The sequence below is a fragment of the Danio rerio genome, chromosome 5 (assembly GCF_052040795.2).
Source record: "Danio rerio strain M-AB ecotype USA chromosome 5, GRCz13ab, whole genome shotgun sequence".
NCBI lineage: Eukaryota > Metazoa > Chordata > Actinopteri > Cypriniformes > Danionidae > Danio > Danio rerio.
In genome coordinates, this window is record NC_141025.1 from 4970964 (window position 1) to 4987500 (window position 16537).

The following is a 16537-nucleotide window of genomic DNA, read 5'->3' on the forward strand; positions in this document are numbered from 1 at the left end:
AATTAAAAAACTTCTTAAAATATTATTGAACATTACTAGCCATTATTGAACTTATTAGCCACATTTCCAGGTATTTAATTCATATTTAATTAAATTCATTTAGAAATATCTCTAATTACAATTGTGACTAGTCAAAACTCATTTAGAGATATCTGCAAATATTTTTCAATGGAAGTCAATGGAGGAATATGACTAGTCATAATATTTTTGCAGATATCTCCAATCTGATATCGTACTAGTACAATTGTAATTGCAGATATCTCTAATTGTCATTCTGACTAGTCGAATTATAATTATGTCTAGTCAAAATATAATTAGAGATATCTCAAAATATATTTATGGATAGTCACAACAAAGGTTTAAATGCTAAAACGGCTTGCCATACGTGCGCGTCTATCAAAGTCCGCCCTCTGTAGTAACAGCTCACGTCATGTGTGATTTTGCGGCGGGAACATTATTTGAAGACAGAATGATATTTTAGGGTGAATTGTACCTTATAAATACAGTATGTGACTCTTTCAACACCATTAGGAGGTATCTCTGTCACTGTGCAAAGTATGTAAATCACTGTGAAGACTTTAAAACTTAGGATGTTTGACCCAGTATGCGTGTCAAAAAGCGGACGAGTCTAAAGCAATGACTGGACAACCGAAATGTTGCCAGACGTCTGATTTTGAGAGGATGGGCCATCCTCTATTTCAGCTTCACTCATCTTGGTCTGCTAACATTACTGCTGCTGCAATCTGAACTCACGTGCGACAGCAGGTGGAACGTAGCTCACATGCAAACAGCTCAACTAATAAGAGAAAACGGACGTCATATCGTAATCAAATCGTCATAACGCCACGATGCATATTGAGACATTTTTGCATCGCAATAAATCGTACAACGATAAATCGTTACACCCCTATTATATCAGCTTTACATCTTCTAAATGTGTATCTTGTCACTGTTTTGTAGCATACTAGCTAATAGATATCCTTAAAACTAACAGACTTAACCTAAAATCTTAAAAAACTTTCACAGGACCATTAAGGGTACAAAAGTGCACCCTAAAAGTGCTAATGTTCACCTGTAGCGTGCAAAAGTGTACCTTCTGAAAAGGTTTCACCCCCTGACAGATTTGTCCCCTTATTTCTGACTGTGTACTCATGTTAGTTTCTTCACAGCTGATTTTCAGGCTTTACCTCCTCTACACTGAGTGTTGTTTTGGGCTTGTCATCAGCGGACGCCGCCAGCACTGAGGCTGAAAACAATCCCAGAGTTCCAGAGGCTCCAGCGACTCCTCCAGCCTATCAGAAGAGAGCACCAACAAACCGGTCAGACAGAAAAATAACCTCTTTATCAGAGTCTGTGCTCACTGTCAACATGGCTTTCCTAGTCAATACCATACAGACACACACATTTACACACTATAAGGACAGCACGAAATATTAATGACACACTAATATATTAACATACAACTTTTTAAGGTAAGTGGTTGCAAACAATTCAGCCCATATAGATTGTTTGCAACCGTAAACACACTTAATAAATCCAATGAATCATTTTTTCAGAGTAAACGTGAACGCACACCAAAGTAATTGTTTACACCTTCAAACTGTTACCATCTGGTCAATGATATTGTGTCCCCAGATGTGTACGGAAAATGTCAAAATTAAAACTGATCCCTAAAGCATTTACACTTTTAATTCTTCCTCTTAATGGTCAGTGGACTGGATATTTATTTCGATTAGTGGTGCCTTAGTTTGAAAATTGATCTATTTATATAAATGCCTATTATGAAATCGTCAAATGTCTCTGTCGGTGTATGCTGCAAATCAAATATCCCAATGGGGAGAAATTAAGTAGATTAAACTGTAAAAGTTGCTGGGTTCCACAAAATAAAATAGATTTGTGTTAGGACAACAAGAAGGAATTAAGTTTGAGCACTAAGGTAAAACATCCCCCTTAAAAATTTAGCTGTTTTGGCTCATTTTAAATAAGTGGTTTGAAAAAAACAAACAGCAAATGTAATTTTTGTGTAGCTCATAATTGTTATTATTTATCACTAACTTACTCAACACCTTTCTGATTTGAAGTGTAATGTAATAATGTGGACTTGTAAAGCTGCATTGGAATTGTAATGAATGTGAAAAGCGCTGTACAAATAAATAGACTTGAATTGCAGACTCAAACTACTCATGCTGCCATTTTGAGGACCTTCAAGGCCCACTGAGTTTAACTGCGAACATTACAAAGGCAGGAGAAACTGGAGGTCAGATGATGTTCATGTGGGGGACAAGGGTTGAACGCTGTTACGTAACGCTGTTTACATCCCATATCTGCTGTCCTTTACATACAGATGAGGCACAACATTGTTAGGCAATGGTGCGTCCAGATTAAAGCCTCTATTGTTTTTGTTAATTGATGTTCTGCTAAAATTAAATATTAATATTAGATTAAATGTTGTCATGGCATATTTGTTTTTAAATTTAATAAAAAATATTAATGAAAGTTTTTAAAATTATTTGATGAAATTATTAAAAATAAAACACTAAATACAAAAGTAATAATAATAATAATAATATTAATAATGAAAGTAAAAAAAAAGAAATTTAAAAAATAAAAAGTAAAAACAAAAGTAATGATGATGATAATAATAATAATAATAATGAAACTTTTAACAAATTTATGAAATTATTAAAAATAAAAAGTAAATGCAAAAGTAATAATAATAATAATAATATTAATAATAAAAGTAAAAAAATATGAAATTTAAAAAATAAAAAGTAAAAACAAAAGTAATGATGATGATAATAATAACAATAATAATAATAATGAAACTTTTACAAATTTATAAAATTATTAAAAATAAAAAGTAAATGCAAAAGTAATGATAATAATAATAATAATAATAATAATAATAATGAAATAAAAAAATATATTGTGTGAAATTATAAAAAAACAAGAATGATAATGAAAGTTAATATATATATTTTAGGAAATTATTAAAATAAAAAAGGAAATACAACAATAATAATAATAATGAAAGTTTAAAAAATATTTTATTAAATTATTAAAAAACAATAATAATAATGATAATAATGGAAGTTTAAATATATATTTTAGGAAAGTATTAAAAATAAAAAGGAAATACAACAACAACAATAATAATAATAATAATAAAGTTTTGAAAATAATTTTATATATTTTTTTTCAAATAAAAGGCAAATACAGTAATAATAATAATAATGAACGTTTTAAAAATAATTTTATGAAACTTTTAAAAATAAAAAAGTAACTACTAATTATTTTGCTAAAATAATAAAAAAATCGTAGATAAATGTTAAAATTGAAATGTTGCCATGGCAACAAAATAATTATAATAACAATAATAATAATAAATAACAACAACAATAATAAAAGTTGAAGTATTACAATTAAAACTACAAAATGTAAACAAGCTAAACACAAAAGAAGAGCATATACTATTATAAAAATTAAATGTTAAATGATATAAACGTCTAAAATTCTGAAAACAATACAAACAGATGATGCACAACATTTTGGATCCAATTCGAATGTTGACTATTTATCCTCTACTTGACAAAAGTCTTGTCGTCTATAGTTGATCATTTGGTATCAGAAGTGTCATAAGAAAAGCAAAAGCCTCTAGATGACGCTTATTTCACTACAATAAAATATGATCATGCCTTGATTATGAATGATTTCATTAGAACAGTAAGGTCTGACTTTGCTCAGACAAAAGTCTCATCACTGAAAAGAAATAATTTCCAGTATAGAATATAAAGTCCTGCTGCAGTGGAGACAGAATGAATATTGTGTCTGACTCCATCATGAGCTTGGAGGACTGCATCCATACATCTCTGACATGACTCAAATCACTGATTAATAAAGTCGTCTGGAATGAAGAAGAAAGCATTCCTGCAGGACTCCCAGAGTTCATCAAGACTCTTTGTGTTCATCTTCAACGCCTCCTCCTTCATCTACCCCAGACATGCTCAATAATGTTCATGTCTGGTGACTGGGCTGGCCAATCCTGGAGCACCTTGACCTTCTTTGCTTTCAGGAGCTTTGATGTGGAGGCTGAAGTATGAGAAGGAGCGCTATCCTGCTGGAGAATTGTCCCTCTCCTGTGGTTTGTAATGTAATGGGCAGCACAAATGTCTTGATACCTCAGGCTGTTGATGTTGATCATCCACTCTGCAGATCTCTCGCACACCCCAATACTGAATGTAACCCCAAACCATGATTTCTCCTTCACCAAACTTAACGGATCTCTGAATCTTGGCTCCATGTGGGTTCAGTAGGTCTTCTGCAGTATTATTGATGATTGGGATGCAGATCAACAGATGATTCAGCAGGAAAATCCACCTTCTGCCACTTTTACAAATATTCAACTACAAGTCAAGTTATTCTTCATTGCTCTTACTGTACAACTTGGATCAACGACAAGACTTGTCAGCTAGTGTATATGCTGTTATATTTATTGATACATTTGCATATATATATAGTCAACATTCGAGGTGGATCAATAATGTTTTTCAAAATTTTCCTAAGACAAGAACTATTTCTAATACTTTATAAAGGAATTTTGACATTTTTAACGAATTTATAAGTAAAAAAAAATCATTATTTAGGGGTGGCGTGGTGGCGCAGTGGGTAGCACGATCGCCTCACAGCAAGAGGGTCGCTGGTTCCAGCCTCGGCTTGGCCATATGGCATATGTGTTTGGAGTTTGCATGTTTGGAGTTTGCATCCGGGTGCTTCCCCCACAGTCCAACCATATGCACTATAGGTGAATTGGAAAGGCTAAACTGTCTGTAGTGTATGTGTGTGAATGGGAGTGCATGCGTTTTTCCCAGTGATGGGTTGCAGCTGGAAGGGCATCTGCTGCATAAAACATGAATAAGTTGGCGGTTCATTCCGCTGTGGCGACCCCTGATTAATAAAGTGACTAAGCCGACAAGAAAATGAATGAATGAATCAATGTTTAGTGTTAAGTGTTGCCTTTAGGATTTCACGGTGCTTTGTTGCCATCTAGTGGTCAGTTTTAAAAACGCACCTGAGCGCTGACGTGCCGCCACTCAACGGTTCTCAAAACGTGGATTAATTTAAATAATAAACACTATAACGTTTAAATAACAGCGGTTTTACTAACTTTAAATCAATCCTATGTTTTTATTATAGGCACTGGCACATTTAATAAAGCCAAAACAGAGTTTGACAATAACTGCCGGTACAATAATCGCATTAAATACAACCGCGCTCATTAATTTACGCTTTTAATATACAACGAGTCCACTCTATAGGCCTAGAGACCTCTGAAATATTACACAGCATCATATTTTAAAACACAGAAGTAAAATAATGAACGTAATTTAATATGTTCTGCAGTGTCCTTGTGTTTCCTGCTCAAAAATAAACGCTCCGCTTTATAATGGAACCAACTAAAGTTTCTGTAGGTGTGTATTTAAGGCTGAATTGAGCGCGATTGTGATTATTATGTGTGTTTTAGTAGGACTGCGGTGACGGAGGAGAACTCTGCGCCTCTGCTGAAGTTTGTATCTCTCACCTTGTACATTTTCTCCAGCCTTCAGGATTCTTCTTCTTCGCTTCTGAGCGGCTGCGGTCAGATGGTAATGCGCATGCGCCACCTACAGTTCATGTGGGGTAAGTCTAGAAGGGATACAGTTGAGGATAAGCACATCAATACAGCATAATTTTTGAGACTATTATTATTTTTACATTACTGTGGAGGTTAGATTAAGGGTTAAAGTCGGGGTAGACGTCAATAAACTATAGGTAACACTTTACAATAACAGTACATGGATAATGATGTATTAATATGTAAAATAAACATTACTTTATTATGAATTAATGATGAGTTAAGGTATGCACTAATCATGAATTAACTTTAACTACAACATGATTCACATGAGTTCATGTGTGAATAATGGCTATCTTAATTACTTGTTAGTTCATGATTGTTTGTTAATTAATGTATTAATTACCACATTAGTTTATGCTTAATTTAACCATGATGAACTCATGATATGTTAATGTATAATTATGTTGTGACTTTACTTGGAGGGGCACATCATCATTAACAGATTCTTAACTACTCATGAAGTCCTTATGCACGTCAAACTAGTGAGTTTACACTGAATAACAATAGAAAAGTGTTCTGTCAACATCAACAGGAGTTCATGAGTAGTTAAGGATGAGTTAATAGTGATGTGCCCCTCCAAGTAAAGCCATGACATAACTATACATTAACAGCTCATGAGTTCATGTGGGTTACATTTAACCTAAACTTAAATGTTAATTAATACATTAATTAACAACATGTACTAACAAGTAATTAAGGTAGTCGTTATTTACACATGAACTCATGTGAATCATGTTGTACTTAAAGTTAATTCATGATTAGTGCATACCTTAACTCATCATTAATTCATAATAAAGTAATGTTTAGTTTACATATGAAAACATCATTATTCATGTACTGTTATTGTAAAGTGTTACCAAACTATAATTAATGGGTAATTTAATAAATAATATGAATAATTCTCTGTATAATGACTGTTTTAGGTTACTGTGATGGTTGGGATCAAGGTAGATGTTAATAAAGTATAATTAATGGGTAATTTAATAAATAATACTCTGTATAATTACTGTTTTTTACATTACTTTGATGGTTGGGTTTATTATTAGGGTCGGGGTAGACGTTAATAAAGTGTAATTAATGGGTAATTTAATAAATAATATCAATAATACCCAGTATAATTACTGTTTTTACATTATTGTGGAGGTTTGGTTTAGGGTTAAGGTCGGTGTAGACGTTAATAAACTATAAATAATGGGTAACTTAATAAATAATATGAATAATACTCTGTATAATTACAGTTTTTACATTATTGTGGAGGTTACGTTTAGGATTGGGGTCGGTGTAGACCTTAATAAACTATAATTAATGTGTAATTTAATAAATAATATGAATAACACTCAGTATAATTACTGTTTTAGGGTACTGTGATGGTTGGGTTTAGGGTTGGGTGGGGGTAGACGTTAATAAACTATAATTAATGTGTCATTTAATAAATAATATGAATAATACTCTGTATAATTACTGTTTTTAAATTACTGTGATGGTTGGGTTTATTATTAGGGTTGGGGTAGATGTTAATAAACTATAATTAATGGGTAATTTAATAAATAATATCAATAATACACAGTATAAGTACTGTTTTCACATTATTGTGGTGATTTGGTTTAGGGTTGGGGTCGGTGTAGACGTTAATAAACTATAATTAATGGATAATTTAATAAATAATATGAATAATACTCTGTATAATTCGTGTTTTACATTACTGTGATGGTTTGGTTTAGGGTTGGGGTCAGGGTAGACGTTAACAAACTATAATTAATGGGTAATTGAATAAATAATATGGATAATACTCTGTATAATTACTGTTTTACATACTGTGATGGTTGGGTTTATTATTAGGGTCGGGGTAGACATTAATAAAGTATAATTAATGGGTAATTTAATAAATAATATGAATAACACTCTGTATAATTAGTTTTTACATTATTGTAATTTGGGTTTAGGGTTGTGGTCAGAGTAGACGTTAATAAACTATAATTAATGGGTAATTTAATAAATAATATGAATAACACTCTGTATAATTACAATTTTTACATTACTGTGATGGTTGGATTTAGGACTGGGGTTAGAGTAGACGTTAATAATTAATGGGTAATTTAATAAATAATATGAATAACACTCTGTATAATTACAGTTTTTACATTAGCCCTGATATAAGCTAAAGGAAAATGCAGTTTCTTTTGTCTTCCCCCTCATGATCAGCAGATGCCAATAAAAACATCTTGGAGGCTCCCTTCCACTGTCTCTCTTGTAGCAGGCTTCTTTCTAATCCTGAAATAATAGAATCATCAGTCATCATTTTTGTCCATCATCAGTAACTTGGTCATTATGAACATTAATATTTGTATTTTTATTGTCTTTTTAAGGGACATTAAGACTGCACTGATTTGATCAGTTACATTAATTATTAAATAAGTAATTAATAGGTTTTTTAAATTAATATTATGAATAATACTCATATGAATAATACTTGAATTTCATCTTTTATAGGGATTCCACAAACAGAAGATAAACTACAATCCTTAAGAGACATTAATTCACACTTGCTGGTATTCAAGTAAAGGCCTGAAGCTCTGAAAAAAGTATGGATAATATTAATAGCTATTGGAATCTCTTACATCTTTCAAAAAAAAAAAAAAAAACAGTGTATCTGCTAATTGGCTTATGGAGATGATACCAGTAAGTAACTTCAGTTACTTGCTCTGTTTGATAAATTCAGCAAGTAGGGCATCCCTGACCCTGTCTTCACGATTAAGATTAAATCTAGGTTAGGTGCCTTGCTGCAGCCTGCAATCAATCAATAATAATTTAGTGGCTGCATTTTATTTATTTATTCATTGAAATATTGTACATTTACGTAAGTAGGCTACATTTAAATTAATAATACTAACTGCAAAGTCATAATGGGGTGGCTGTGGCGCCCTTGGCGGTGTTTTTGCGCCAAATCTTTTTTTCGCATTGATTTTTTTTTCTTTAATCCGTGCATTATTTACGTCAGTATTTATTTAATTTTATAATATTTTCATTTTGTCTTGACGAGGAAAGCTTTCATAATGAAAATACACGGATTATCTTTTGTTTTTAAGCTTTTCATTGGTTTCTTAGCAACCAAGAGTCAACGGAAGTTTTGTTTTGTCGGTGAGCAGGTGAACGCGGTTGTTATAAAAGAGCTCAGTGGCGTTTGACACGTTATAATGGCGCTAATGTTTTGATAATACATTGCTAATAAGCTAAATTGTTCTTTATGATTCAGAATGCAGAGTTATGAGGATTGTGCCAGAAAAATACTGGCGTGTTGGAGATCATTCAGAGACAGGCGACTCTTCAGACTCCTCATGAATACTGTACGATCAGCTGTAAGTTTAAAACCATCAGCCATATGATATTTTAATAGTATTTTTTATTATTTGCGAACTAAAAAATGACTAATGAACCAAAATATTTAGCGAAAAAGTCAAATTATATATTATTGTGATAATAATAAAATCTAAATGTTCATTTGTTGTGCATTTAATAAACATATACACACATAATTTCTATCCATACATCCATATATCCATCCATCCATCGATATTCTAATGTTGCATTTGCTATAATTAATTATGTTTAAACCTTTGATATTGTGGAAAATTAATTTGTTAATTTTATTATTTTAACATTTCCTCTAAATCTTCACTTGCTTTGATTAAAGTTTGATGAAAGTTTAAACATTGATATAGTGTTTGTAGGTGTAGATGTAATGGAGTTTAAATATTATAATTTTATAAAATTTTATGATTAAAATTCAAAGTTTAAACACTGATATAATGTTTGTAGATGTGAGATCAAATGGAGGTTAAATATTAATATTGTGCTGTAAAAAATAAAATGCATCTAAAATACATACACTCTCCGGCCACTTTATTAGGTACAGCTTACTAGTACCGGGTTAGACCCCCTTTTGCCTTTAGAACCTTTCTTAATCCTTCATGGCATAGATTCAACAAGGTACTGGAAATATTCCTTAGAGATTTTGCTCCATGTTGACATGATAGCATCACACAGTTGCTGCAGGTTTGTCGGCTGCACATCCATGATGTGAATCTCCCGTTCCACCACATCCCAAAGGTGCTCTATTGGATTGAGCTCTGGTGTCTGTGGAGGCTCTTTAAGTACAGTGAACTCATTGTCATGTTCAAGAAACCAGTCTGAGATGATTCACGCTTTATGACATGGTGTGATATCCTGCTGAAAGCAGCCATCAGAAGATTGAGACACTGTGCTCATAAAGGGATGGACATGGTCAGCAGCAATACTCAGGTAGGCTGTGGCGTTGACACAATGCTCAATTGGTACTAATGAGCCCAAAAGTGTGCCAAGAAAATATCCCCCACACCATTACATCAGAGCAGGCAATGTTTCTCCAATCTTCTATTGTCCAGTTTTGGTGAGTCTGTGTGAATTGTAGCCTCAGTTTCCTGTTCTTATGACAAGAGTGGCACCCGGTGTGATCTTCTGCTGCTGTAGCTCATCCGCCTCAAGGTTGGACGTGTTGTGTGTTCAGAGATGCTCTTCTGCAGACCTCGGTCGTATCGAGTGCTTATTTGAGTTACAGTCTGGCCATTCTCCTCTGACCTCTAGCATCAACAAGGCATTTGCGCCCACAGAACTGCCGCTCACTGGATATTTCCTCTTTTTCAGACCATTATCTGTAAACCCTAGAGAAGCTTGTGCGTGAAAATCCCAGCAGATCAGCAGTTTCTGAAATACTCAGACCAGCTCTTCTGGCACCAACAACCATGCCACGTTCAAAGTCACTTAAATCCCCTTTCTTCCCCATTCTGAGGCTCGCTTTGAACTGCAGCAGATCGTCTTGACCATGTCTACATGCCGAAATGCATTGAGTTGCTGCCATGTGATTGGCCGATTAGAAATTTGCGATAACGAGAAGTTGGACAGGTGTACCTAATAAAGTGGCCGGTGAGTATATATAGTTAAAGTACTAAAAAATAAAATATTCCTGATTTTATTTAAAATGCAGTAAATATGCCCCTAAACTTGTCAACTTTTGCTATCTTTACAGCGTAAACACGACTTATTCTGCACACCAGTCACTCAGACTTCAATTTAATTATTTTCTTACAGAAGAGCAAGACATTTATTAGATGTGGGATTGATTTTCTTCCCATTACGTTCCTGTCAGCACTTTTCCAGTAGTAATTTTAGTGGTGTGTGTGTCTCAGGAGCAGTGTTTGGCATCAGCAGTTCTGCGTCAGCTCAGTCCTAAAGAAGCCGATCTCCTGAAAGACCCCAGTCTGAAGTGCAAGCTCAGATTCAGGTGGATGTTCTTCACACAACAGTTAAGCAGCGTATAATTAAAACAGGGAACATGCATCACAGATAAACTGTCAAAATAATTCCTCCCTCTTCAGCAACCTCTCTGATTGGTGCTTATAAGTCAACAGTGCGGGGTCAACCTGTCAATCACATGAGATGGCGAACCACACCCATCCAATCACATCCAGGGAAAAATCCAAGCCCCGCCCACATTTGTTTTTATTTTAAAAGTCATTTCACTTATGGCATTTAAAGACTATTGTGACCCACTGTTTCCTGAACCCACTCTGTCGAGTATTTTATTCCATTAAATATTTCTCAAGTTAATCAGTAAACTTTGAATTTCTCTTCAGATTTGCTGGTCCTCGGTTTCCACCTTCACTTGTGTTCAAGATTTTCCACACTGGAGGAGGAAGAAGACAGTATTTGTCTGGGGAAAAACTCCTCGCTTCCTCCGGTCAGGTCAGGAAAGCTGGTGCTCTGTAGTTTTAGCATCACTGCCAAATTATTAAATGATTAAAAACTAGTTTTTATTATCATGTAAAATATTTATTTATTTTGGTGTCACGGTGGCCAGGCGAGTAGCACGATCGCCTCACAGCAAGAAGGTCGCTGGTTTGAGTCCCGGCTGAGTCAGTTAGCATTTATGTGTGGAGTTTGCATGTTCTTTCCGTGTTGGCGTGGGTTTCCTCCGGGTGCTCCAGTTTCGCCAACAGCCCAAACACATGCGCTATAGGAGAATTGGGTAGGCTGAATTGTCTATAGTGTATGTGTGTGAATGTAAGAGTGTATGGGTGTTTCTCAGTGATGGGTTGCAGCTGAAAGGTCATCCGCTATGTAAAACACATGCTGGAAAGTTGGCGGTTCATTCTGCTGTGTTGACCCCAGAATAATAAAGGCACTAAGCCGCAAAGAAAATGAATGAATATGGCATTTCTGTGCGGAGTTTGCATGTTCTCCCTGTGTTGGCCTGAGTTTCCTCCGAGTGCTCCGGTTTCCCCCACAGTCCAAACACATGCGCCATAGGTGAACTGAATGAATTTAATTGGCTGTAGTGTATGTGTGTGAATGAGAGAGTATATGGGTGCTTTCCAGTACTGGGTTGCAGCTGGAAGGGCATACGCTGCGTAAAACATATGCTGGAATAGTTGGTGGTACATTCCGCTGTGGTGACCCCTGACAATGAGGGCCTATAGCACATGTGTTTGGACTTGTGGAGGAACCCGGAGGAAACCCACGCCAACACGGGGAGAACATACAAACTCCACACAAAAATGCCAACTGGCCCAGGCGGGACTCGAACTAGAGACCTTCTTGCTCTGAGGCGACAATATCGCCATACTGTTGTTTTAATTGAATGTAATTTTTGTTTTTTGTAATAGTTTTGATGATAATTAGATATAAATTTTATCAGTCGAACCCCAGGAAATATAACCACTGAACACATTTGTTTTATTCCTCTTATTTTTGCTCCAATCAGCACTTTGGGCAGTTTTACTCTAATAAATGTGCTATATAAATATAACTGACATACTTATTTACTTGTTTTCTGCTGTTCAGTATAACAGTCATCTGGATGAGCTTCCTGCATGTGTGGGTGGAAGGGAAAACGGATGGCGGTTTCTGTCTCTGAAGGTTTTGTCCCGGGACGTCGCTCTCAAAAAGAGATTAAAACCAGGAATAAGAGCTTTTAGTGCAGGTGGACTGAATGCGATCACTTCTCATTTTGCCGGGCAGCAGCTCTCACACAGGTATTTCATTATCTATCAACACTTGAACTGAATCTGTTGATTCAATTCAGCTTTATTTGTACAGCGCTTTTACAATGTAGATTGTGTCAAAGCAGCTTCACATAGAAGATCATAGTAAATTGGAACAGAGTAACTCAGTTTTTAGTGTTTAAGTTCAGTTCAGTTTAGCTCAGTTCAGTGTGGTTTAATAATCACTACTGAGAGTCCAAACACTGAAGAGAAAATCCATAGATGCGTTGCTCTACTGATCCCGAACCAAGCAAGCCAGTGGCGACAGCGACAAAGGAAAGACTTCATCAATTAGCGAAAGTGAAGAAAAAACCTTAAGAGAAACCAGACTCAGTTGGGCATGACCATTGTAATTTCTCCACTGGCCAAACGTCTTGTGCAGAGCTGCAGTCCCAGCGGCGGAGGCTGGAAGCTTAATAAAGTCAAACAAAAAAACAAATCTTAGCCCTCAAAAACAAACCAAATGTTCTGTTGCAATATTTCAGTTATAAGTTCAATGACCCAGAAACTCTTTAAACTTGTGCTTAACATTCTTCTGATGTCTCCTTCTTACACTACAGAAGCTCTCAGACTTCCTCACGATGCTCAAGACGTGCTAAAAACACTGCAGACCACAAGAGACGCCTCTACAGCCTGAAGGAGACCAGGAGAGTATGTTTCTATTTCTTTAATGCGTTAAAGATGGGATTTATTATGTTTTATTGATTGCTTTATTAAATGTTTGTTGGAGGGCAACCTTGGATGTCTAGAAAAAGGCCATTTATTAATAAATAAAATTATAATTTTTTTTTGCATTTTTAAAAAAAATCTAAATATGTAAAGAATACTTGAAGATTTTTCGTAGAATCATTCGTGAAATAATGCTTATATTCAGGTGTGTGTGTGTGGCATGACTGAATATGTAGTCCATTGTTCAGCAGATCTGGGGCCTCATGTATCAACGCTGCGTACGCACAAAAACTTTGCGTACGCCAGGTTTCACGCTCAGAATCTCTCACGTTTGGATTTACTAACAATGAACTGAACGTGGGAATGTGCGCAGCTCCACGCCAGCTTTATGGCTGGCGTACGCACATTTTTTGTGCGTGTCTGTTTTATTTCCATTGGCGACTCCTAGAGGCAGTTGTGTTAAATTCCTCTCTACAAAGTGTCTGAGCCTTGCAATGGCAGCTGTATGAGACGGGTTCATCTAGCAGGTATATAAGGTTTCCATACCATACAGTTGACCAGCAAACATTAAAGCACAATTTGCAGCGGTCGCCTGTTTTCCCAATGTAATCTGAGCTATCTACCGCACACACATTGCTATAAAGACACTATCTGAAGATGAATTTGCATTCGTGAATCAGAAACATTTCCATTCAATAAATGTGCAAATAAAATATGATGCACAGACTTATTAATGATTCCTACTTGTCTTTCTCGTGATAAATAGTAGGCAAAATCTGATATGTAGCAGGGGAAAAAAGAAGAAAGAGTTCATCAGACGCTGGATTCGAACCGAGTTCATGCTCGAACGTGTCAAAACATGTTGACATGCGTCGTATGAGCTGCGCCACTGAGACTAAGGGTTAAGGGTTCTGCAACATTTTACACCTATAAACCACACTATTTCTGTTTCTAGTTCACTCAGTGCGATGTTCAGACCCAACTGTGTTAACCGCATCAGCTAAACTCTCCCACTCAATTTTTTTCTTTTGTTGTTAATTCCGGAGAACAAACTTGCAAATAACACCGCTTTTCTCTGGTCTACCTCCAATAGCAGCACCTACAATTCACATTCTGTTCAAAGTTTCTCTTCTTGCTTGCTTTTGCCTTTGCTTTTTCGTTGGGTTTTGCCAAAGTAGAGTCATTAGCATATTCATAAGGGGGAGGAGGCAGGGAGTGGTTTTGTGCTCGTGCATGTTGCGCTCTGTTTCACCTTCATTCAGATGTACAAAAGAATATGCGTGAGATTCGGCGTAGGCAGTGTTTCATACAGCTGAATTTTTTTCTGTTGTAAATGTGCGTACGCAATGTTTTAGTATGATTTCCACGCAAGGCCCCTGTAGTCCTAAGTGTGTGTTTGTGTGTGTGTGTGTGTTTACCAGTGACATCTGGTAGTTGTTGCCTGGTGAACATGACAGTAATATAGGGCGGATCTATCAGACATTTAGGGCGTCACTATCAGTCCTTAAGGGCAGAGCTATCAGTCATTTAGGCAAAGGTTATCAGTCTTTTAGGGCGGCGCTATCAGTGCTTTAGGGCGGAGCTATCAGTCATTTAGGGTGGCGCTATCAGTCCCTTAGGGTGGGGCTATCAGTCCTTTTGGGCAGAGCTATCAGTCATTTAGGGCGGAGCTATCAGTAATTTTTTAGTTTGGTGTTATCAGTCCTTTAGGGTGGGGCTATCAGTCCTTTTGGGCGGAGCTATCAGTCATTTAGGGCGGGGCTATCAATAATTTATGGTGGAGCTACCAATCCTTTAGGGTGGGTCTATCATTCCTTTAGGGTGGGGCTATCAGTCCTTAAGGGCGGAGCTTTTAATCCTTTAGGACGGAGCTATTAGTCATTTATGGTGGAGCTATGAGTCCTTTATGGCGGGGTTATCAGTCTTTTTAAGCAGAGCTATCAGTCCTTTAGGGTGGAGCTATCAGCTATTTAGACCAGAGCTATCAGTCCTTTAGGGTGGAGCTATCAGCTATTTAGACCAGAGCTATCAGTCCTTTAGGGTGGAGCTATCAGCTATTTAGACCAGAGCTATCAGTCCTTTAGGGTCGCGCTATCAGCTATTCAGCTATCAGTTCTTTAGGGTGGGCATATCAGCTCTTTATGCTGCGTTCACACCAGACGCGGAACGCGCGTCAAGCGCGACTGATTTACATGTTAAGTCAATGCAAACGCGCGAATAGACATCCTGTGGCGCGGCAAGAATTACGCAAATTACGCGAATGGCGCGGGGCGAATTGAGCGTTTTGCGTGTTTGGGGGTATAAGTCCTTTAGGGTGGGGCAATCAGTCCTTTAGGGTGGGACTATATATAAAGTGTCCAGATGCAAAAGCTACTAAACGCCACTTCTTTAGCTACGGCTTTAGGCACGTAGTACACCATCAACAAATAGATTTGCTTCTAATCATCCTAATCCCAGCATCAGCGCATTCAGAAATAACAGTTTGTTGGCAAAATTCGCTAAAAACACCACTTGCCTTTGACAACAAAAGCCGCTATATCCCAAGAACCAATCAGAAGGCGCGAATCGAATCATATGTTTTCAATGTAGCAGCGCGCTGATATGCAGGTTTATAAGGACACTGTTTTATTCTGCTTCCAATTTAGATTTTAAAAGACGAAGTTTGATGAACTGTGTGGGCCTGTTTAGCTGTCAGTGAATAGCAAAGGAAAACGTCCTTTACCTCAAAACTCTGCATTATAAAAAAAAAGAAAACACACTGTACAGTCGGAAGTGTAGCATGCATTCATAACGAACTTTTGCGCAGCGATTCTACTTGAATGAGTCCGATTTACTATACATTAAACAGCAACTTCATTTCACGAAAGACAAGAGTTAAAATGCTGTTCTTTTATCCCTCATGGATGCTATGAAGATAAACAAGAGACTTTAAGTATGGTGAGAATAAATGAATGACAGCTTCTAAAATCATCTGAAAGACATCCCCTTTTTGCCCACTAGGCCTACCTTGTGTTTTGTTTGCTAATTTGCAGCTGGGGTGCCAGAAATATTAAATTACAGAAATTTCCTTAAATTAAAATTTCTGGTAAATTTCTGTTAATCAGTCTCTGTTGTTTTA

General features: G+C 36.2%; 2 protein-coding genes across 13 annotated transcripts in view; one reads left to right on the top strand and one right to left on the bottom strand.

The window, feature by feature from the left end:
- The window catches only part of apooa (apolipoprotein O, a), a 42466-nt gene extending 36827 nt beyond the window's left edge, over positions 1-5639 (bottom strand). For 3 of the 5 annotated variants that reach the window (NM_001423743.1, NM_001037115.2, NM_001423742.1), the window contains 2 exon segments: positions 1188-1292; positions 5579-5639. In NM_001423743.1, coding sequence (NP_001410672.1) covers positions 1188-1292; positions 5579-5587 — 114 coding nt within the window. In that variant the 5' untranslated portion in view covers positions 5588-5639. 5 annotated transcript variants of the gene reach the window in all.
- The window catches only part of gb:ee300746 (expressed sequence EE300746), a 13060-nt gene continuing 2053 nt past the window's right edge, over positions 5531-16537 (top strand). The window contains exons 1-7 of one of the 8 annotated variants that reach the window (XM_087253255.1): positions 8379-8667; positions 8761-8812; positions 8928-9030; positions 10897-10991; positions 11344-11452; positions 12551-12741; positions 13311-13401. In XM_087253255.1, the coding sequence (XP_087109381.1) occupies positions 8929-9030; positions 10897-10991; positions 11344-11452; positions 12551-12741; positions 13311-13401 (588 nt within the window). In that variant the 5' untranslated portion in view covers positions 8379-8667; positions 8761-8812; position 8928. Of the gene's footprint in view, positions 5677-8349; positions 9031-10896; positions 11013-11343; positions 11453-12550; positions 12742-13310; positions 13402-16537 lie in introns of those variants that run through there. The other 7 variants (XM_087253251.1, XM_087253252.1, XM_087253253.1 and 4 more) reach the window with 7 other exon arrangements.